This window comes from Chaetura pelagica, unplaced genomic scaffold (genome assembly GCF_000747805.2).
Source record: "Chaetura pelagica isolate M959 unplaced genomic scaffold, ChaPel_1.0 scaffold169, whole genome shotgun sequence".
NCBI lineage: Eukaryota > Metazoa > Chordata > Aves > Apodiformes > Apodidae > Chaetura > Chaetura pelagica.
The window spans coordinates 414,913-438,863 of record NW_009954616.1 but is presented as its reverse complement, the minus strand read 5'-3'; the positions used below and the strand labels follow the sequence as shown (position 1 = coordinate 438,863).

Sequence of the window (23,951 nt, the reverse complement as noted above, 5' to 3'; positions counted from 1 at the left end):
GGGGGGGGCGGGGGCAGGAAAAAAAAGAAATTGACATTTTAAAGTGTAATTACTGGCTTTGTTTGAGAGTTGAGAAATGAACCTGTTCCAGATCCTGTATGGTTAACAGAACCATGGTTGAGAATCCTGGTTACACTTAAATGCTCTCTCAAGAATCTCCAAAACCTGAGTTAAGGCTTCTTTTCCCCCTTTACCCTGACTCTTTAGAAACTGAAACCAAACAAACAAAAAAAACCCAGAAAACTTTAGAGCTTCATTCTTTTAATTGCTTCTTGTGTAGGCTGTAGGGGAAGTCAGGCATTCAAGTAGATCTGCTGTGTGTCGAAGAGCTCCTTATCTGCTCTCTCTCTTAGTAGGTGTGAGCAGTGTTACCACTTCTGTATTTTGGAGATAGTGGTTCCTGATATTTGGCAGCCAGTCTTTACTCCTGAAGATTACTGAAGGGCTGTACACAGTCACAATCCACCCAGATAGGTAAAAATCTGTCTTACTTTAAATGAAAGAGCTAGACAGAGTGGGGCTGTTGATGTGTTAGGATGCTTCCTTAGCAGAACTGCAACTGGTGCTTTGGTCTCCAGTTTCAAACAAGGGAAAATTTCCTGATCTTGTCTTAAGGAGGTAAAATTGGAAAGCAATAGGAGAACTTATAATTAGAGAACTTGCTTTGTGTTTTTTTTAATCATTTTATCTTCTGTGTTTCCAATAGAGATCTGGCCTTCACTTCCGTCACACTGACAACACTGTGCAGTGGCTAAGAGCAATGGAGTCCATTGGTCTCCCTAAGGTAAGCCGTTACATTTTAGGAAAGAAATTGATTCAAGGCACTGACTCACTGAGGTCCTCTTTCATATGCTTGTGCATAAATGGTTGTTAACACTAAGTCTACAGGGAGAGGGTAATTCAGGAAACAAAACTGAAAAGAAGGTAATACTGAAAGCAGTAAGTTATGTGCTGCTGCTGGTGTGCTCATGAGGCTGCTGTGGAAGAGTGCTGTGCGTGGAAATGCTAAGGGTGCTTCTCCCATGGGAAGACAAATAAGGATGCTAGCAGTTTTTTAGCTATGTCTTATTGCTAGTATAGTCTCTATGGGGGCCTGAAAGGAATGTGGTTTAAAACAGCAAATATTTAAGTTGTCTTCCTTTAAATTACTATGTTTTCTTGTGTCTCTTGCTGCCTCCTCTTCTTAATGTATGTCTTAGATTCTCTGCCTCTACGCTGCTTCCAGACTGTCCCTGCATGCTCCTGTGCATCTGCATGACTACGCTGCTGCTTCTCTTCTGCCAGCTGCTTTCTTGGGTCATCTTGTATTTATCTTCCTCCTTGCAGGTCTTTGTCATCTCTTGCTGTCTACTGCTGTTCCTGGGCACCAGTGTCTTTCTCTCATGAGAGTACTTTAAGAAGGGCTGTGTGGAAACACCTACTCTGCTTATTTGGACATTTCAATGCCCCCTGGTTGGGGGCAGGCAACACTGCCCTAGGCACTGTGGTTGGGTACGGTGTGGATGCAGGGACTAGTGTCCAGCCTCTCCAGGGTGCAGTTGCCCATAAGTAGAAAAGGGCACTCAAGACTGCCTTTAGAAATGTCATTGAGACAGGGAGGGTCCTGCCTTTCCCAGGTCAGGCTTTCTTTTTGTCATGGCTTAGGCCTGACACAACAACAAAGAACCAGCCCTGTGGTTGCTCACTCAACTCTGACCCCACACGCACACTCTGGGATGGGGAGGACAAAGGCCAACGAGAACCTGATGGGTTGAGACAAAGCACAAGGAGGGTTCTTCACTGATTAAGGTCCCAGGCAAAACAGACTCAACTTGGGGAAAAAATAATAATTTAATTTCACACTAATCAAACACACACAGGACACAGACAACACACAGAGCAGGGCTTGCACATGTTACCCCACCCCTCCCTTCTTCCCGGGGCCAAATCCCTTTGTTCCCGGTTTCTCTCCCTCCTTCCCCCCAGCCGCACAGGGGGACAGGGGATGGGGTTAAGAGTCAGTTCACAGGCTGGTGGTTCCTGCTGCTCCTTCCTCCTCAGGAAGAAGGATTCCTCACAGTCCTTCCCTGCTTCCCCACGGGGTCCCTCCCATGGCAGAGAGTCCTCCAGGAACCTCTCCTCCATGAGTCCTTCCCATGAGGTCCGGAGCTGCTCCAGCCTGGGCTTCCCACAGAGTCAGGGGCTGCTTCGGGAACAAACTCCCGGGGTCTTCCAAATCTTCCAAAGCTGCATAATCAGAGTCCACTGGCAGCAAATCCTCTGGCCACAAAATCCAAGTGCAGTGGCCAAGTTCACCCCTCCTGGCACCTTCAGGGAATGTTCCACCACATTCCTCCATGAGTGCAGGGGCACAGCTGCCATCTCGCCATGGGTTGCAGGGAAACTTCTGCTCGGGCACTTTCTTGTCCTTCTTCCTCACCAACCACCAGCACCGCTCTCCCTCTCCAGCTCAGCTCTTCCTAACTGCTCACTCTGCTCAGGTCTTACCTCCGTTCTTTCGTATGTTAATTGCAGACACACATCTGTTGTCCCTCTAATGGCTCCTTGTGTGGGTTTGGAGCAGGGGGAGCTTCTCAGCTTCTTACCAAAGCCACCCTTGAGGCCTTCCCCCTGCTACCAAAGAAAACCTGCCAAACTAAACCAGCACACTGAGTCCTCTGTTCAGCTGTCTGATTTCTACCCTGCCATCCTGCCTCTGAAGTTTTCGTTTCTTTTGCAGAAAATGGTCATGGCCAAGAGCTTTCCCAAGTCTGCATCCCAAAGTAGTTGTGAGCAAAAGATGAAGAGGGTCCTGTGCTCCTGAGTTACCCAGTCTTGTCTCACTAACCATGGGACAGCACAGCTCCCAGTGCCCAGCCTGGGCCGGAAGCATGCTGCCAACTCTCACGGTTAGCCGAGTCCTTTATTTTTGTGGAGAAACAGTATTCAGTGACTGGGACCGTGGCCAGGAACAAATTAGTGGTAGAACCAGAATTGGAACGTATGATGTGACTTTTTGGCTAAATTGCCTAGTATTCATCTCTCTGAACATCTTTCTCTATGAATGATGTATTCATGAAGTTAGGGGTGCTGGCAATTAGAATTTTATGTTTTAAAACCATACTTGATAGGTTTAGTTCACTGTGAGACTGCAAATTGCAACCACATCTCAGGTTTTGGGTGTCTGCAGGACAAGCCCTGCTGGATGAGCTTGTGCCAAATCACTTTTTCTAAAAAAATCTGTTGAAATGCTGTCAGCTTATATTCCCATAACATTGGAAGACACCTGGTTCATAGCTGTATAGAAGTAACAGCTGAAATTCTGGAAGTTTAAGGTATGGTTCTGCAGAGATCTCATTTTAGCTACTTTTCTGATTGGTAATATATCTTATTTAACTGTGTGGTCTTTGTGTTTTTTAGATCTTTTATCCAGAGACTACAGATGTCTATGACAGGAAAAACATCCCAAGGATGATATATTGCATTCACGCACTAAGGTAACTGGTGATAGAAGTAAAAGTTAAAGTAACTGTGAAATCTAGGAGTGTAGGTCTGCGGCTCTAGGGTAACCAGTATATCAAAATCTGGCAGAATTTACAAGTTCATAGATTAAAAGTTGGAGACAAAAGTTGAATTTTGTCCGGATTATTGGCCAAAGTATTTTTCAAAATAGAGATGAAGGACTATTGAATTTGGCACAGACATCTCCCTCCAAGTCCTCACAAAGTACACATACTACTTCAAAACACATACTGCAACAGAAATAAAATAAAGTAACAGAAACTTAGAAATTAATAATATTAACCATGGAGCAGACATGCTGATCACAGTGAAAATTACAATGAACTGTTATCTTTGTCCCAAAAGAGGAACAAATAATTACTGTATTCTGAAGTCATTAATGTTGAAATCATAATTTTCCCAAGATTTTGAAGTTCTGAGCAACTCAATTCAAATGTGAAGTGAGGAAGGCTTTGACCACAGCACTGAAGAAAGAGCTTAAAGTTTATGTCCTGCCTTAAGGATTTTTCAAATGTTTAGAACCAAAAGGAACGAAAAACTGTCTCCTGCTCTCCCTGGTGTGAGAGGCACTGTTGTTGGCAGACAGCTCCTCCCATTTGTGGCTCTCCTGGCTCATTTCCTGCAAATGGAGATCTTTTCTTTCTCTTAGCAACTAGGCTTGCAGAGAACATAAGTTAATGATGCCCCAAACTCTCTTCTTTATTCCTAATGGTTTTCCAAAGGCATGTCAGCTGCTCCAGGGCTATAGGTCAGAAACTATTCAGTATATACTGTAACTGAGACTTTTTTTAAGAGCTTATCCGTGAAATGCTGTGCCCACTCTTACACGCTGTGTACACTCACTGACTATAAATAGGGCATACTGTTAAAATTTATCATAATTCTTTCAGATGCTAGGCATTCAGAGTTCATACTGGATGCATGCAGCTCTTGTATTAACCAGTTCAGACTGACACAGGGCTGTGTGTACCTCTGCCTTATTATGGGCCGACTCGGATGTTTTGCCAGAGATACAAGAACAAAATGAGGTTTTTTGGTATTTACTTCCTCATGTATGGAGAAAGGATTAATTAACTGTGGATTTGAATGCTACATGAACAATAAGCCCATCAGTTAGGTACCTTCTTAAGATTTTCCTAATTGTTGCAATAGTAATAATTTGTTTAATCTTAAACTGACTTTTGTGATTTTGACCTTGGGTAGAAGTTTTACTTTCTCTGTCTTGATGTTCCCCAGAATTTATGCCAGTATCAGAATCAGGCTGTGTTGTCTCAGCTTTCACCTCCAAATTTTCCTGTTCAAATTACTTTTTCTTGCTGCATATCAACACAAAGCTATAACTCTGCACTTAGAAGCTATTATTTTAGAAATGTCATGCCACATTGAAGTGGAATAGGCCTGCAGTGCCTATTATATGATGAAGACATCACTTACGATGTTTTCCCATGAAAGTGTGCTGCCACATGCCTGCATCCCATCCTGGATCTTGGAATTGAAAAAACAATTGTTGAGCTTAATTTATTTCCATACCTTTTCCTAAAATGCATGTCATAAGTCCTTCTTCCTTTGGAGTCTTTCAAATCAAACTCCAGTGGCAGTATTAAATGGCACATGGCTTATGTTGAAAGCAGTCTGGCAAACAACAGAATTGAATACAGGGCACTTGCTTGGCCAGCATCATTCCCACTTGAGTTTGCATCAGAGGAACGCTAAGCTGCAGGAGTCCAGTTCTGTTCAACTTCTGCTGTTGTTCTAACTACTGACCTGCTGAAGTCTGTGCCTCCAGCTCCATGCTGTGCACCCCAGATGCTCTGCTCTCTGGGTTTGTCAGAGCATCCTCTCCAGGGAATCAGTACAGGGTTCACTGACCCTGGAAAAGTCAGTGTTGTTCTTGAGGTCCAGCACCACAGCGTCTAGAAGCAGCAATGGCAAGCAGGCTTTTCACCTTTGCATCTGCAGCATATGCACATGATCACTATATGAAGGATGACCTTTGGGTTTAGATGCTGCATTCTAATGTGTCTTGGAGCAGGTGTTCAAATTTCAAGGACTTAACTTGGGAAAACTGAAGTTTCTCAGGGGGGTGAGGAGCTGACTTACTTCCCATTCTTTCTTAGCTGTTACCAAGTCATTACTCCAAAGCAACACGATTCTTGAGTTTTCCAACAAAAGTATGCAAATTTAACACAGGCTATTTTATTCTCATTCTTGAAAATCCTGAAGCTATCTTTAGTTTAATTTATGCACAGTCAGGGTGCATAATTTTAAGTGCTTAAAATCCATAAGATTATTTTTAATTGCCCCCTTTAGAAGCGTGAAATATCCTTGACTGTAGGTAATAGAAGAAAAAAAAATCCATCTATCCAAAGGGTCTATTTGACATCTGAAATGTTAACACTTCACAGGACAAGTCTTTGGCGATTTGGACTTTCTGTTCTTTGAGCTGCTAGAGCGCCCAAAAATAAGCAATGAATCTAAGCAAAAAAAGTTTAAATATGTATTTTAGGGTAAGTCATGGTTCAAGTCTGAAATGAAGACCATTGCACTTGCAGGGTGTGGAACAACTTGCACTGGCAAATAGAATACTCCTCTGGCCAGGAAGGAGTAACTTCACAAATTTTTTTCTGGACTCTTCTTTAATATAATTGCCTTCTTGTTTTTCTCCTGTTGAAATATCAATACTTAAAGCCCAACTTGAAAAATACAAAGGCATTGGTCTCATTTCTTGCTGTTTCCCCAGTGAAAGTCGATTAGGATTTGTTCCTGGACTAAATGAAGTTAAGAACTGCTTCATTTAAATTAAGATGCCAACAGTGATTCTTGTTTATAAATAGCAGTACTTATGAGGTATTTTTTTGCCCTGAAAAATTGACTTCTCAAAAGATCTTTTCAAGCAGATCAGTAGTACATCCTGCTCAAACTATCCCTCTGAAGCCAGGCAGCTTCAAAACATTGTTTTCCTAGGAAGCAGTAAAATAATAAGCACATGTTTTACTTAAAAAAAAAAAAGCTTACTATTTTCAGATCTCTTTTTTTAAAGGCACATTACACATGAGTTAAGCAGGAAATAAGACCCAGGGAACCTCTGCCTGGTATGAACAGCAGTTCTGCGTGGACAATGCAAAGGGGACTTTGCTTGGGAACTGCTTGTTTCTCCTTGTTCCTGATGCCTCATATCCAGCTTTCTTAAATCCAAGATCCTCTGCTTTTGAATTTGTGGGCTCTGTGTGGTTTAAGTTACACTACAGAAGCATTAAGCAAGCTGTGTCAAGTGAAATATGCCTTAACAAAGTCCAAGTGTTCCCCAGCTTTATCTTCCCTTGAAGTCTTGAGGCACATTTTGAGCACCATCTTGTGGTTAATACCTTTGTCCTAACAAGGAAGCAGAGGAAGTAACTCTCGTGGCTCAATATCCTTCTGGATGTGCTGAGCAGCAAAAACTAGTCTCTAATGTTCATGCTGCTTTTCCTTCTGTCTCTTCATCGTGGGAATTCCAAAAAAGCCAGCATACCCCATGCTGCTGCTGATCTCTGCAACTGTTTGTATGACATCCAGTGCTTCAGCCAGGACTGTGTCCCTGTCTCAAACTTAAGAGTAAAATCTCTTTAAAAGCCCATGAGCAAGTTCACGGTAATGGAAGAACCTTGTTCATCACTCTAGTCATGTGGGTTTTTAGCTACTATAGCTAACTTGCATTTAAGACTGCTTTGGTAAGGTAAGGATGGCAGCTGCCATGTTTTTGAGGGACTGCAGCAGTCAAAGACAGTCAACCAACATGAGATGTTCTGTTGTGTCCATCCAGGTCATGACAGGGCAGGGTAGCTATGATAAGATGGAATATGAACTGCTGATTCAGTGCGCTCTGAAGTAAATGTGACAGCTGTGAATACTTGCTTTGAAATCTCATCCTGTAATTTGCTAATAGCAAAAAAACCCACCCCAACCAACAACAAAGCACAAAAGGGAAATGTGCCCCTCTAAAAACAAAAACCTCAAGACACAATGTATATTTGCAATGTATGAAGTTTGGGTGAATTAATTGTAAGGAAAGGTGCAAAATAAACCTTTTGGAAGAAACAAATTAAGTCTTATTTTTTTAAATCTACCTTTTTGATCCCTACTTGCTAATTCACTTGCTTATTGAACTTCACTGATAGATTATAGAAACATCAAACTTTTGTAGATAAATATGTGCCTTGTGTTTGGAAGATCTTGAAAATACAGGTCTACTCAGCTGTTTTTTCAAACAGCAGCCCAAAGTTCTAGGAATAAGTATAGATATTTATCATGCTACATTGAAACAAAAATATTACGTTTTTGTTAGCACTTTAAATTGAGCTTTCTTAATTTTCCAAAAGCTAAATAGCTAATGACACAAATATGAGATGAACTTGGATGGACTTACAAGTCTTTGTTCCTCTACACATAGTGAAAAAGGTGTAACAGATTTGTGTGCCTTCAGATATTACAAGCCTGTAGTAACACAAGTCAAAACTGTACATAGATCCAAAGCTTATATCTTGGTTTCTTTTTTTCCCAATACAAGCTTTTGATTTTCTTTAACTATCTTCCACTAAGGTTTTCCACTTGCTTACAGATCCCCTACAGTTTGAGATACTCTCACAGTTCCCTCTCTTAGAGATATTTCTTTGAAACATCAGGTAGAATACTTATCTTTCAGTAAGATTTAAACCTACAGTTTTCTTTGTATTTTTAATTAATTCCATATTGGTCCATGAAAGTCAAGGGTTAAAGGACAAGCTTCATAAAAGCGCTTTTCTCTTATATGGAAAGTGAACAACTCAATCACATTCAGGACTTAAAATTCTAACCTTCTTCTTTGCAGTTTGTATCTGTTCAAACTAGGATTAGCACCACAGATCCAGGACCTACTGGGAAAAGTAGACTTCACAGGTAATAAACTGCTTATCTAATCATATGTTAGTTTCTTCACCCAGTAAATCTGCTAACATGGTACATATTTTCTATTATGGTCTTTCTCCTCCTGCAAGGTTGTTCTGAACACATCTTTATTAAATAGGTGGGAGGCTGCTATTCTTAATGAATGTCTGTCTCTGAGAGACAGAAGGGAGTGAATTTTCATGCAATACTTGTCGTATCTTAGATTCCTTCAAAACGGGGAGGAAAACTGCTAAGAAAGGCTGGTCACAAGCACTTTCAAAAACATTGTATTCATATTTCATACTCTGGTGCTTTTGTTCTGATAATACTTTTTTTATATGAACAGAGGAAGAAATCAGCAACATGCGAAAAGAGCTGGAGAAGTATGGTATACAGATGCCATCCTTTAGTAAAATTGGTGGGATTCTGGCCAGTGAATTATCAGTGGATGAAGCTGCATGTAAGTGTTGCTCTTGTTCTGTTTTCTCATGGATAATTTGACAGAATAGTAACACAATATGTTCTGTCTTTTAATTCACATAGTATGCCACCTTAAGATAAGCAAGTAACTTTTCACTGACTTACAGAATCATAGACTCATAGAATCATCAAGGTTGAAAAAGACCTTCAAGATCACCAAGTCCAACCATCCACCCTACAGCCCCATGACCACTAAACCATCTCCTGAAACACCACATCCACCCATTGTTTTAACACCTCCAGGGATGGTGCCTCCACCACCTCCCTGGGCAGCCTATTCCAATGCCTCACCACTCTTTCTGTGAAAAAATATTCTTCCTAATATCCAATCTGAACCTCCCCTGGTGCAACTTGAACCCATTTCTTCTTGTCCTGTTGCTGGTCGCTAGGGAGAAGAGGCCAACATCCACATCACCACAACCTCCTTTTAGGTAGCTGCAGAGAGCAAAGAGGTCTCCCTTCAGCCTCTCCTTGTAAGACCTCTTCTCCAGCCCCTAATCAGCCTAGTTGCCCTTCTCTGCACCCTCTCCAGCACCTCAATGTCCTTCCTATACTTGGGTGCCCAGAACTGCACACAATGCTCAAGGTGCAGCCTCACCATGCCGGAGTAGAGCAGGATCCCCTCCCTGGTCCTGCTGGTCACACTATTCCTCATGCAGACCAGGATGCCATTGGCCTTCTTGGCACCTGGGCACACTGCTGGCTCATGTTCAGCTGTCACTCAGCATCTCCAGGTCCCTCTCTGCTGGGCAGCTCTCCAGCCACTCCTCCCCAAGCCTGTAGCACTGCCCAGGGTTGTTGTGGCCAAAGTGCAGGACCTGATATTTGGCCTTATTTAATCTCATGCCATTGGCCTTGGCCCATCAGCCAAGCCTGTCTAGATCCCTCTGCAGAGCTTTCCTGCCCTCCAGCAGATTCACTCCCACCCAACTTAGTGTCATCTGCAAACTTCCTGAGGGTGCACTCTATCCCGTCATCCAAGTCATCAATAAAGATGTTAACCAGGAGCAGCCCCAGTACTGAGCCCTGGGGAACACCACTTGTGACTGGTCACCAACTGGAGTTCAATACAACTTTTTGGACCCAGCCATCCAACCAGTTTTTTATCCAACAAAATGTATGTGCATCCAAGCCACAAGCCGCCAGCTTCTCTAGGAGAATGCTGTGGGAAACCTTGTCAAAGGCCTTGCTAAAGTCAAGGTAGACAACATACACAACCCTTCCTTTGTTCAATAAACCTATCACCCTGTCATAGAAGGAGATGAGGTTAGTCAAACAGGATCTGCCGTTCATGAACCCATGTTGACTAAGCCTGATTGTTCTGCAGGTACTGCATGATGGTACTCAGGAGGATCTGTTCCATTAGTTTCCCTGGTACTGAGATCAGACTAACAGGCCTGTAATTTCCCAGATGATCCTTCTGTCATTTCTTATATGTGGAGGTTATCACACTGCATCATTGTTTTGAGACCTCTTGCAATTTCTCAGTCTGCTTCGTTTCGCATCTCCTTTGAACCACAAGAAGTGTTACCTGAAACAAAGATTTCCTACAATCTTTACAAGCATGGGTTTAATGCTTTGGTAGCTAGTGCTCCTCAGGAATGATGAATTGAGCTCTGTGTATGCCTCTGCACTGTAGTGGGTACACTGGAGGCAGCCACGGGAAAATGGTGTCTTCTCTGTGCCTCCTTCTTTCCTGTGTTGGGCTCTTGCAGTTTTCCTCAAATACCCCATCAGGTTGCTGTGAGGACAAGGCCCTGTTCCAGTCCAACAACTCTCTCATGTACAGTGCTGCCTGTGTGTAAGAAACACTTGCCTCCACGGGCACCTTTCAATCTGTCTGACCACTGGTGTGCGGCCCACAGCATGGCAGAACCCTGCTGGAAGGCATGTCCTGCTGGTGTCTGAAATAAGGCTTTTGTTTTTTAGGGGGATTGACACACACTTGAGCTGCTACTACTCAAAAACAAAACTAAATGCCTTTTTTTCTTTTTGCTTCCCAAGCCTATCCTTCTGTAAATATTTTTTCTCTGTTTCAGTTTTTTGTGGAATGAAATGAAACAAACAAAAAATTGCTTGAACTTAAATGAAATGCAATTAAGTATATCTACTTAAATTCACACTAGAGAACTAGTGATTTTTTTCAAAATCTGAGCCCTTTTCAGGAGGTCAAACTGAAGAACAGAAGGGCTGGCTTGCGTTTTTTCGATGGCACAGTGAGTCACTACTACAAGCCAGTAATTGTACCACAAAGTGCACGAGAAGGTTGGCAGAATATTTATAATTGGACTAGATGATCTCCAGAGGTCCCTTCCAATTCGGACAATTCTGTGATTTCATGATAAATATAATAATAATCATTACAATTATGCTCCACTGCAACTCTGTTAAACCTTGCATGATAGAAACAAAGTGATTCATGATGTTACTTAGTGTGCTGAAATTTCCCATACCTTAACTTAAAACACATGTTGATTCATGTGGTCTGTTTGTATATTTTGGAGAGTGCTATAGCCTAATATGTGCGTTTTTCTGCAAAGCTAGGTCTTAAAATACTACTTCAGAGATTTAGTCACTACCAAGTACTTTTCCAGGGAACTTCCTTCCCTGAAGATTAAATGGCTTCAACTTCCTTCTTTGAAAGCTTATTAGTAGTGTGTGTAGGGTTTCCTTTAACTTCTGAAGTGTTTTCAGGATTCCATAGTAAAGCAGTGTTTCCTGATGCTTTGGGCAAGCAGTGTCCTATTGATAACATGTCCTGCTCAAGAACAGGAAACATCTGCTATGGGAACTCACATGCGCTAGTGAGGTTGAATGTGAAGATCCTGCTGGAGGAAAGGGTCTACCACCCTGCTTCTGAAATGAAGTAAACAAAAGGTAGAAGTGAAACATTCTGCAAGTGACCTTCTCTTTTATCCCATGCCTCCAGACTACTCATTCAAGTCCAGTTAGTACCATTGTGGTAGATGGGTTCACAACATCCAACAGTACCTTTTTGTATCTTCCCAAACTTCAACTTTTCTTTTGACTGTTTTTTGGTGAGGCCTCTTATACAACTGTGGAAGAGTGAGTTTTGTTATATGAAGATCCAAGATGTTGAACAGTATGCTTCTCTTTGCCCCTTGAATTTGAGCTGGGTGTTCACAGTCTATCTCAAGTTGGAAGGGACCCATAAAGATCACTAAGTCCAACTTCCTGCTCCTAATAGGACTACCTGAAACTAAACCATATGGCTAAGAGCATTATCCATATGCTGCTTGAACTCTGACATGCTTGGGGCTGGACCACTTCCCTGGGGAGCCAATTCCAATGACCAGCCTAAGAAACTGGAGGCTCTAAACTTGAAAATATAGACCATAATTTAAACTTAATCCAAAAAAGTGCTTTTTACTGAACACTTTTATCCAGTTTAGCAAAACCGTGCAAGGCCCATGTAGCAAGTAAATGCTGATGGAATAAGAAAAGATATCATTAAAGTTTTCCCTCACACACCTCAATCCTAGTCAAGCTGTTGTGGTGATAAATGAGGAACTGCTGTGTTCCTGCTTTGGGATAAGATCTAGATAAAAATTTATCAGGAGTTACTTTTTATATAACAATGTCTGTAACATCTTTGAGATTAATGTGCCACCAGATAATCATTGGGGCTTCTGGGCAGCATGAAGGTCCAGATGAACTGCAACTCTAGTAAAAGTCCTTCATCCAGACTGATAAAGCCAAATCATGTGCAGGGAATACCTGAGAGGGGTGTATTAGACATTCTTCACCACCTAATTCACCTCAAGTGTTTTTTATTTTGTATTTTCATGTAAATTTGCAGTGTAGAAAAACAAGCATTTCTGACTCTTAAAATCTTCGTGTCAGGCATTTGTTCTGGTGAAGTTTTCTTGTTTTCTCAAAGGAAGTGTTTAGCACTTAAGCTGGTCAATAGCTGCCATGAGTCCTATACCCCTCTTTCCTTTTTTTCCTGTGCAACAATGTTTATGGAATCCTGAAAAGTCCTTTGGGTGTGTCTTCCCCTTGGTTAAAGCTTGCTGTCCTGTGGCTTTCCAGGTAACAGAAGTGTGTACAGATGTGTGTCTCTGGTTCACCTAGTGTTTGTGGAGATTCTCAGTAAGGAAAGAGCCATTTCATCTCAGGCAGGCTTAGAGGTGTTGTGCAGTGCTGCACCCTGCCTGGCAAGTCTTAACTTTGTTTGCTGGAAGACAAGTTTTATGGAGTTTCATTTTTTTATTCCTGTGTAGTATCTTCCAGATATAAGTAGTTCAGACAATGCTTTTATATGTCTCCTATCTTTACAGACACAAAAGCAGCTTTAAGAGAAAAACTGCAAAAAATGCTTTCAATGTCTACATATAATTTTCTTCTAAAATACATAGGACTTAAGCAATAAAATACAGCTCATGTTTTGTGTTCTGTCAGTACAACAGTAACACCCAGTTGGGTGAAGAGTCAGCATGGAATGGACAGCAGTGTGCCACCCTTGAGCACACATTGCTTCTGTTGTTGCAGTCTAGGGGGAAACGTTAGAGCTGGGGTGTTTGAAGGGGAATATGTAAATAATGGACATTTCAAATAAATCAGAAGAAACTGTAACAGTTTTGAATATCTTCCTTCCTGAAGTTTAGGATTGTGCTTTTCATTTTAGTGCATGCAGCAGTAATAGCAATTAACGAAGCTATTGATAAGGGAATAGCTGAGAAAACCGTTGCAACTCTGAGGAACCCAAATGCAATGTTGCTTAATGTGGATGAAGATCTTGCACAAGACTATCAGAATGAACTCTTGGAAGCTAAAAGGAGAAAAGAATCAAATGCAAGACTTAAGGTAGTGGTATATTATTAGCTCTTCTAGTATATGTATTTCTTCATATTGCTTCTCATGCTGTAGTATTAAGTTTTTTAAAATCAATTTAACTCTTAAAATTAGTGCTCTTAGGAAAAAAACCCCACTCTTTTAAGCTAAACAAGATAAATAATGGTTGTGCAACAAGCCTAACAACCAGTTCCATAACAAAATAATTACTATGAATGTGATGTAGCTTCACTGTGACCAAAGGATAAAATACTAGAAGACTAAAAAACTATAGAAGACTGAATTTCCTCTTTCTTTAATTTGGGATTATTTGCTTTGTTTTTTACATGAGAGCTAATGCTTTTTGTAGTTGAAAAATGCTACTTTCTATTTACATGGTTATTTTACAGGAAGCAAAAAGTGCTTTAAATACTGCTTAGCCTGTTATCATACATTGCTAACTTATTTAGTTCATGCAGTCAACAAATTCCTTTACAAATACATCCAGTGAGTATTTCAGCTGATACAGTTTTCATTACTCCTGCTAATAGATTTTCTTTCTGCAAAGTTTTTGTATGTGCTAGCAACAATTTTGTTTTCTTAGAACGGTACACTCTCTGAAGAAGAAAGAGATGTCTATGAGGAGCTGCTGACACAAGCTGAAATTCAAGGCAATATCAATAAGATAAACAGTAAGCCATTCTGGATCCTTATGGAAGTGTGCACAGAACACATGATCTCCCAGAGTCCAGCTGAATATGACTTGAATCCACATGAACAAAGAAAATACTTTCGTGGAAATGTATAAAATACGCTGAAGCAGCTAATATCTGCCTACAACTTTTTCTTGCTGCTCCTTCTCTACTAATCTTCTGGGGGGCTAATGTCTGTGTTTGTGCTCTAAGTATTTCTCAGTCAAGAATCAAATCATATACTGCCTGCTCTATTTCCTTATGTTTGAGTTCCTTTTGTATGCAGAATACTGTAAATTTTGACCCCCTCTTCTATATAGAGCTAAAATTAATTCACAAGCTTTCAAATAGCTGTGTTGGAACTACTCCCATTTAGACTCACAGAGAGCCAGAGACTCCCTTTGCAGGATTGCTCTTGAAATAGATAATCTGCTGGATAAAGATTGCCACCCTAGCTGACTTCTACAAAAAGTGAGACCCTGACAGGAATGGACTTTTTTTCACAAAAGTGTGTTTGCTGTTTATAAGCATTGTTTTCATTTCAGTTCACATAGCTTTAGTCCAAGTGAATGAGGCTATTGACCGGCAAGATGAAGTGGCACTGATGGCAGGTTTGAACCATCCTGCTCTGAGCCTACTTGAAGTTCTGCCGCAAAATTCCTCATGGTACCTATTGCAATTGTGTGATTCTAAAGAGCAGAAAATGCAGGTAATTGAATTAAACAGGTACTATGCATCAGTTTGCATTTTTTTAGCTTATTTTAATTCTGAGAGAATTGGCTTTAGTCTGCCTTAGCATCACTTATGGAACAGTTTTTATAAAGGTTTTAGAATATTTGGTATGCTCATCAACACCAAAGTAGCTGCGTTTGCTCAGAAGTGTATGATGCCCCCAAAAGTAGTTAGTAAGACACAAATTCTGAGATACAGCATCCATCCCCTAATACGATGTTTGCTTTGAAAATGAGTTATACTTTGAGTACAACAATAGGTAACTGAATTATTAACAGCAAATTAAAGAGAAAATTTGGTCTTAAGGAGAAAATCCATCATTTTGAGTAAGGTGAAAATGAGAGATTAATGTTGTGTTTACTGTGACATTGTATATGATGCACAGGGGATAGTACAATCATTCTAATATCCCATCAAGGGGCATTATTCCTTTTTTCCTGTCAAACTTAAAAGCATAATTAAATCTTCTTTTCTGATCTGTTAGATAGCAGGGGTTCCAAATATGCTCGACAAAAGTGAAATACAGAAAGAAGTTAGTGTTGCCAATGTGGAAGCTGAGGCTCACAAGCTTAGTGAGTAACTGTTTTAATACTAATTTTTTACCATCATCGTTTAATTATGTTAAGCTGATTAATTGAATCCACAATTTTTTGCATGTAAACAAGGTTTCTCTAGCTGAAACAATACACATTGCATTTTATTTTTTTAACTGTTCTACTCAGTGTCATAATTGCCAAGTTGCCAACCTGTGCTGCATTGGATATACTCTAATTTGAGGTAGCTAATATCTTTTATTTTAGTAACTCGAGCCACTGATAAATACACTGGCTAAAAATCTAAACAATGCATGGCTTGATGGCTTGAACAGATGCAGTTCTACCAGTGCAGTATTAATCCTCACTTAGGAGCCTCGACCATTCTTGTAGAATTAAAATGGAATGATCACATGGAAGATATTTTGCAATCACATAGCAGAGGAAAATTATTCTCACTTTTAGACATACATATCTAAATCTAACCTATTCTTATCTGGCTAAGAATGTCACAAGACAAAAATTACAGTTTGTAAAAGATATAGTTTGGGGGGATCTAAATTTGCAGTGCATGTATTGCTGCTTCTGACAGGAAACTTCCTTGCTAGGAAGTTCAGCTTTGGTTAAACTGCTGTTATTTCACACTCCATCTGGGCATGTCTTAGTGGCTTTTTTGTCTCTGGTATAATTTCCAATGCTTTGAATCCAGGCTAATCACTTTTGTAAGGTACTTTACAGTCTGTACAATGAGGTCAACTGAAACCAGAATAGTTTATTTTAGAATGGTTAGGCATGGTGAGCAGTGCTTTCTCTAAAAGAGTTGCTCCTTGGTAAAGGAAATGAGGAAAAATGTGATGTATGAAAAGCAGTAACAGGGATCTGGAGAGCAACTTACTGCTTATGTTTGGTTTGAAAAGGAAAAAAATAGTGGGGTTTGTTACTGGAATGTGAACAATGTAAAGTGTGTTTTGCAGGTTGCATGCTTAGTTCCTGAATTAGAAATCAATACCTTGGTTGACTACAGGGCTAGTCTAATCCGTTTGTGCACTCTGACACTTTTCCTCTTTGCTCTTTTCTGTAAAAAAGCATGCATACCTTAGCTTTCAGAGCCTTTTCTTTTTCTAACCTCTGAAAAGACAATAGAGAAAGCATTCATGAACAGCACAGCCCCATGTGACCATGTTTCCGAGCAATTGAAATGAGAGGTGAGGGGCTTTTTTAGGTGGCCCTGGTTACTTAGAAAGTTTTTCAAGCCTTTGCTGTCTAATAAGATCTGAGTATTGCCACATGAACTGTAGATGGTGTCTGCTGTACCAGCAGTCTTGCACAGACTTGTGGAGTTGGTGGTGATTAAAAACATTCCCTGGATAATAGTATACAGAAAAGCCATAAGATAAGGTGGAAGAGATGGAGGTTATTTTGCTGATGGAAATGACATTTACATAATTGTCATTCTTTACTCTGCTACATGCACTTTAACCTTCAAGGTTGTTTCCCTTTGCACAAGATCAGACCAGTCACTTGTACAATGTGTTTCTGGGTGTGTCCTGGCCTTGTTTTCTTCAGAGTTGGCTCCTCCAGGTGTGCAATTATGGTGGCTGTGACTAAGGGGTGTTAGGATGTTTAATTTGACATTTAAGCTATAAACAAGGGGATAATGTCTAGATGGCAGTGCTTGTGAGGACTGATCTTGCACACTTAAGCAAATTAACAGGTGATGGCATATAAAGGGAGTTCTAGAAGCTGTACCATGTGCTTTTTTTCTTTCAGTTCAGCTATTGAAAATTCCAAATCTCAATGCATTTGTCTGATTTCTGCCAGGCCTCCTGAAATGGACAAGAAAAAATGTCATTGGTGTTGCTGGACAGGCTTGTTCTAGCTAGCTGATTTAGATGCTGCTGAAAAGAAGTGGCAAGGGAGGAAACACAGCACAGAGGAAAGGAGTGTTTGGCATCTGAAGTAGGCTTGAGATGCTGGAGCTGACATACCCAGCATTACCTGGTGCAAGCAAACCCAGGGGGAATTATTTTTTTAGGTCTTTCTCTGTGCTAGGGTAGGGCCATGTCCTTTTTTTGGGCAGCCTCTAAAATCTAAAAGTACAGAAACTTTAAAATCCTCCAGACAATTATTTGCTGTGTGCCTTGGAATAGACACTGGTTTTGCAGCATTCAGCAGTTGTGTCTTGAAGAATCTCAGACAAATATGCTTTTCCTCTAATGACAGCAAATTGTACTTTTTGGAATAAGCTAATTGTCATCTATGTGGCATAAAGAGCAAATGGCATATGAAAATTAATAGGCTTTTCTTTCCCTGCTGTTCTCTAGAACTTATAGCAGTTGACAATATCAATACTGCAATTCGTAACTGTGATCCTAGTAACACACTGGTTGCACTGATGAAACCGGAGGCGCAGCTGCCTGTTGTTCACTCATTTGCTGCTGCTGTCTATCAGACTGAGCTGTTCAACCTCCAACAACAGAATGCTGTGGTAAGAGTGTAAAAACTTATGACCTCGCTGATGTTATGTAGTCAAACCATGAAAGAGCACGAACGTAGCATGTTCTTGTGTAAAATTGGACATAATTCTCTTGCCATGGTGTTGCATATTGCATGAATGGTTTTGGTTGAATTGGCAATATTGAAGCACAGTTTTTTTTCTTCACACACCTTGCTCTGGGCTGAGCTCTTGTGTTGCAACAAATTGACCTTTTTTAATTGTTGCATGCTCTTAATGAGGACTAATTCTGTTTTATGTATTGTAAAGAAGTAATCCCATGCTGTGAGAGTAAGACCACAATAGATGGTGTGTGGCAAAACAGGGAAAGGCTGAGGGGCTGTGTAGCAAACCCAGTAAGCTCTACCATCAGAGTTGTATTAATCTGACTTGCTTGTGAATAGGAAATTTGCCAGGCTTTTTAAATCAAGTCCATCTCCTTGGCAGTTTCTACATTGTGTGACTCAGGTTTGTTACACTCTTTATTTAGCTTAGTGACTGTGGTACATTATTGTTCTGCAGAACTACCTGGCACATGATGAACTGTCTATTGCAGTAGAAATGTTGTCAGCTGTTGTGTTGCTAAACCAGGCCTTGGAAAATAAGGACATCCTAACGATAATGAATCATCTCAGAAACCCATGCATTGGCTTCAATAACCTGGAAGAGGAAAACTTTCAACGGTAAAGGTTCATTTTGTCTTGTCTGAATGAGACTTGGCAACTTTCGTGAAGGGATAAGTAGGCATTTTAGTAGGTGGGCTGTCCTGTGTTGTGACTATGAAATTGGAAGAACTGCAAGACAAACATCTGTGTTATATGTTAATAAGGGATAATGTGACAACTGTTACACTAGTTATTTATTCATAAGTATAAGCAATCACACAACCTCAGACATTTAAGGATGGAGGATGTGTGAGATGCAGGGAAGTTATCCTGAAAAAGTAAACATTGACATATGACAGGAATTTTTTAAGACACTAAAACATTAACCAACTGTAGCTGGAAACAGTTAATCAGTAACTCCTCTGCTAACATAGAAAATCTTTGGAATGAGGTAGTATTTAATGTCTTAAGGTCCAGGAGGTTCCTTAAACCACAGCCAACCCCTTCTTTGCTTGGGAATTGCAAAGGTCTGAAAAATGTAGCACAGTCCTGCTTGCTAAAAAGCTGAGTACCAAACTGTGGTACAGGTGCATGTTCAGCATTAAGTTACAGGCTCCACTCAGCTCCTAGTTGCTTGCACTGCCAAATTGCTGACTTGTCACAGCCACGTGCTACCTCTACGATTTGTGTGAGACCTGATTCCCCAGTGTGTGGGGGAGAGCATGGGGACATAAGCCAATTCTTGCCTCTCAGTCACAGGTGGTGAAAACCTCCATATGCTGCTGGAAGACATTATTAGGCAATAGGGGCAGCAATGGCTAAAGATCTTCACTGGGTTGCCAGTGGACATGAGCCTAAGAGTGGCCCTTGCTAGGTGTCTCAAAGCTGAAAGGAGGGCAGTCATGATAGGGAAAATAGCCAGTGTTTGAGTAGAGGGAGCCTGTAGGCAAGAGATGCAACATGATAAATATCCAGAAATGGCCCCCAAACTGTCCAACTGTAGTATTTTTGGCTGATGTTGCTGTGACCTGATCTTTAGGTTAGTCAATAAAAAGGAAACACTAGGAATTAGTTGGAGTAGAGAATAAAATACAATTTTATTATGCCATTATGTAAATCTGCACTGCCAGCCATATTTTGAATATTGCATGAAGTTTTAATTGCACAATACCAGAAGAAATACAGAAGAGCTAGAAAATTTTCAGTGAGGGAGCTGGTGTTCAGTAACTTTCTATCCGATGACATGAACTTGTTAGGAGTTTGTTTCCTAGAAGAGAGAATTTAAGGGAAATATGGCATGGGTCTGCAGAAGTGTGCATGTTGTGGGGAGGGTCAATAAAAAAAGTTGCTAGCTTCTCCTGTAACTTTAGCTTTTATTTTCTTGTGAGAATTGAAGCATTAAAAGGTTGGACACTATCAGATATTAAGTTTAAATTTTACATAAGGAGCTGCCATCTCACAAAACACTTAAGTATTTGAGCTCAATATTTATTTATTAATCTATTCATTCCTCAAGAATATCTAAGATTTGAAATTAGAGTAGATAAATTACGGGAACACGGCACTGTTTGGAACTATTAAAGTGATACGTAGCCTCCAGCTCAGAAGCCTTTACACGCAGGCTGCTGAATGCTAAAAGGGCGTATCAGATCAGGAAATTATGCTTCTCTCCTGTATTTTTTCTCTGGCAATCATTTATTTTCAGGCTTTTGCTGAAAGTAGAAGACAGGTATTTGATTTGACGTATTTTGGCAGTATGCTTGATTCAGGAACATGATAATTATTTAGCTTATGTATTTGAGTTTATGCTGCTATGAAGGTTTCCAACTCATCTTGATATGTGGTCCTTTTAGAAAGAGCAGAAGCAGGCTACAGACCCTTTGCGCAGAAGATCTTGAGTTGTGGGAGAGAAGCACGACTTTTCAATACCTTCCTTCCCCCATGGCCTGTCATCCTCCGCATGGAGAGAATATGGAGGTAGCAGGAGGTGCTAATCCTAAGCTGATCCTAAGCAGAAATTCAGGTCTTTGACTTAGTGTAGCAAGAAGCAGACTGTAGTTTCTTCCAAATGTCTCTAGAGCACCATAGAACAAAGTGTATGTCCAGTATATGTTACTGTTATCCCATATTGCCAAGAGATATGTTCTGAGTTTGTGTACGAGGCCATTTTTTTCAGGTCCTCAAATTCATGTGTAGGACCAGTAAGGCAGCATATATGTCTGTATCATTTCTGGCAAGAGATGAGTTTGACCTTGATGCACTGAAAAAAAACAACTAAACACTAATGGATTATAAGTCTAACTCTTTATGGCAGTTTATCTTGTATATGAAATACATTTATGTATTTTATATCTTCTTATAGTTATGCTGATACACTATTGTCTATTAAGTCAGAGGCTTCATCTCAAGGCCAAGATTATTTAAGCTGGAATGATATCCAGAACTGCATTGACATGGTTAATATGCAAATTCAAGATGAAAATGAAAGTAAGTAATTCTTCCTCTACATCATCCACAGAAAAGATATTCTGGTCCTTGGTACACAGTGCCAAACAGCTTTATACAGACATTCTTCAAGAGAGAAGTGTGTGAAATAATTTTGAATGTCTGTTGATCCTTAAATGTACTTGAAGTATTTCTGGTCATATTTTGGCTGGCTGAGAGATACTGTAGGATGCCTGCCTTCTGCAGTGTTACAGATGCCATCGTTCTGCCCACTTGGCTGTACTTTTCAATATTAGCACTGGATGATCTTCCTTTGGGGATTTTGCAGAAATTGTAAGCAAAGAACATATTGGCATATAGGACAAGAAATTGTAGACCATGTCCTGTGGATTAATGTTAAATTATTTCTAAGCCCCTGTTTTTCACAGGGGAGTTAAAAAGCTGTGCAGTGCAGCTATCTGTCCCGCTCTCCTATTAGGTAACTTGATTTCCTACCTGAGAGTAGCTTCTTACGTTCGCTTTTTCAAATGTAAATGGATTTAGAGTTGATTTTTGAAGATGAATGTAACTGCATTTCTCTGAAGGGTGGTGTTATATTAAATGTGGTGACTAGTCATTTGGGCTTCAAAAATGCTAAAGGACAGAGCTTCTCCACTGGATCTAGAAGTATGGTTTGTTTTGGTTTTTTATTAAAAATGGAAGTATCAAGTTACGTCCAATTTGCTGGACCAAGGAAGGGAGAAAGTCTGGAACGAGAGCCTTGGTAAAGCACAGGCTGTTTCCAGTGTGGCACTGGCACTTGGTGCATGTGCCCTTCCCACGCTGACATCGTGTGTGCTGCCGTTTCGTACTGGCGAGAGAAGCTTTATTTTACAGAAATACATAAACTCTCTGGATCACCACTTCCTAAATCTCAAAGTGGTTTGCTACAAACTCTCTGCTTGCTGGCAATGTGTCCCTTCTGGCTGTGCTGGATGCCTAGCAGTTTATTTGACTGACATAATTGCTTTTTTCTTAGTCTCTGCAGTCACTAGGAGTTGAAATAAGCCTTAGGAAAGGTGGCCTTACATTAGAAGAGTCAGTCTTTAGTGCTGAAATAGCTGTACTTGGTTTCAGTGACATTGGCCTCTTGTCTAGGACTGGTTATTTTGGGCAGAAAGGGCAGGAAGAAGTGTGGTCTCTGTTTTCATAAGCAAAACTGCATGTCTGCACAGTCTTTGGTGACACTCCACAAAAATTGCTCATTCTCAAAGCCTTACGAGGGCATGGATTCATGACTCCACTAACTGGGCTGTTGAGAGTCTGGGAGAGACTTGATGGGAGATGATCTGTGGCCATCCCTCACAAGCAACTGGTAAGCCCTTGGATGGTACCCTTCTGAGGTGGCTTTAGGGAGAAAGTGCCCCAAACAGCATTTCAGCACTGTTTTGGGGGGTAGGTGGAATTGATTTGAAAATATTTAGATCATTCTGAAGAAAATTAAGGTTTTATTGAATATACTGGGTCATGTCACTTGTTCACTGAAGTCCTAAATGCCACTGGTCTGAACAATCAAGTGATTTCTTGTAAGGTCAACATTATCAGATTGGCTACTTAAGGTGGAATTTAAAGAAATGAGGTTAAGTTGCTATGTAATGCTGTAAGCTGGGAGGTCAGTATGTACGTGTTTGTCCAAATCAGAGTTTCAGGTAATCTGGTCTGAAATAACTTGGAAAAAGTCCTTCAGCACTGTGAGCCAATATGTAGGTGATCCTCTTTAGATAGGATTCCATAAGCTCTATGTAGATGAACCTGCCCTATAACTAGGGTAGTTTGTTCTCCTTTTTTCAGCAAGGATACATTTGATTTTTATTAAGAGGTAGCTTCAGATGAATCAATAACTGGCAAGAAGGAAAACTGTACAAATTAATAGCTTCACATGAATATTTAAGCAAAAATAATTTTAAATTAGCTGCTGTTGCTGCCTCTGCTTCTTGTTACTTGATTTTTCTGTTCTTCGTGTTACCACTTTGTTTGTACCTGATATTGGATAAATTGCACCTTTAATAACTATGTCTTTAGTAACTTTTCCTTTTCATAGGAATCATTGCAATTGGCCACATTAATGAAGCAATTGACCAAGGAGATCCTGCGAAAACTCTAGAAACGCTGCTGTTACCCACAGCCAAGATGCAAGATGTGAGACCAGTAAATGCAAGGCACTATCAGGATGTTCTGCACTACGCTAAAGCACAGAAATGCAAGGTTAGAGCTTTGACTATTGCTGTTTGTCCAATTCTTTTAAATTACTTATCTGTCCCTGTCCTGCTTCCCTGATGCTTGGATTAGCTGTGTCAATGGGGTTGTAAATAAGTCAGTGACAATGAACTGGCACTAAATTTTCTGCTATAACTTTTTCTGACTGTCAAAAAGGATTAATTCTCAATATATTAATACTAAGGTACATTCTGCATGTGTGTCCCTTCTGACTTGATGTAACCTTGCTTAATGTGGGCAGCAGAGGCCCTGATGTGGTTATGAATCTGTGCAAGGATATATTTACTAGACTGCTATGCAAGAAGTTTCACTGTGGGTGGGAATTGTTTTTTTGCCAGAAAGGAGCCATAGTCGTGCTGAAAGAGTAAGGGTTTTCTCTAACAAACCTCTGGGAAGTACTTTGAGGCATCTCCATTGCTTAAATCTGGTGTTTTATAGTAGCAGAGTTTCGCACACATTTCTGTTCTGCCTTTATCATGCAACAACAACCTGGATATCTTGTATGTGCTTTCAGTTT

At 40.4% G+C, this 23,951-nt stretch overlaps 1 protein-coding gene across 2 annotated transcripts in view; it reads left to right on the top strand.

The window, feature by feature from the left end:
- Nucleotides 1-23,951, top strand: part of IQGAP2 (IQ motif containing GTPase activating protein 2) — a 103,354-nt gene that overhangs the window by 42,018 nt on the left and 37,385 nt on the right. The window contains exons 3-12 of one of the 2 annotated variants that reach the window (XM_010005542.1): nucleotides 707-784; nucleotides 3,400-3,476; nucleotides 8,348-8,415; nucleotides 8,750-8,863; nucleotides 13,532-13,716; nucleotides 14,282-14,369; nucleotides 17,968-18,122; nucleotides 18,651-18,811; nucleotides 21,096-21,220; nucleotides 23,259-23,422. In XM_010005542.1, the coding sequence (XP_010003844.1) occupies nucleotides 707-784; nucleotides 3,400-3,476; nucleotides 8,348-8,415; nucleotides 8,750-8,863; nucleotides 13,532-13,716; nucleotides 14,282-14,369; nucleotides 17,968-18,122; nucleotides 18,651-18,811; nucleotides 21,096-21,220; nucleotides 23,259-23,422 (1,215 nt within the window). Of the gene's footprint in view, nucleotides 1-706; nucleotides 785-3,399; nucleotides 3,477-8,347; nucleotides 8,416-8,749; nucleotides 8,864-13,531; nucleotides 13,717-14,281; nucleotides 14,370-17,958; nucleotides 18,123-18,650; nucleotides 18,812-21,095; nucleotides 21,221-23,258; nucleotides 23,423-23,951 lie in introns of both variants that reach the window. The other variant, XM_010005543.1, reaches the window with a different exon arrangement.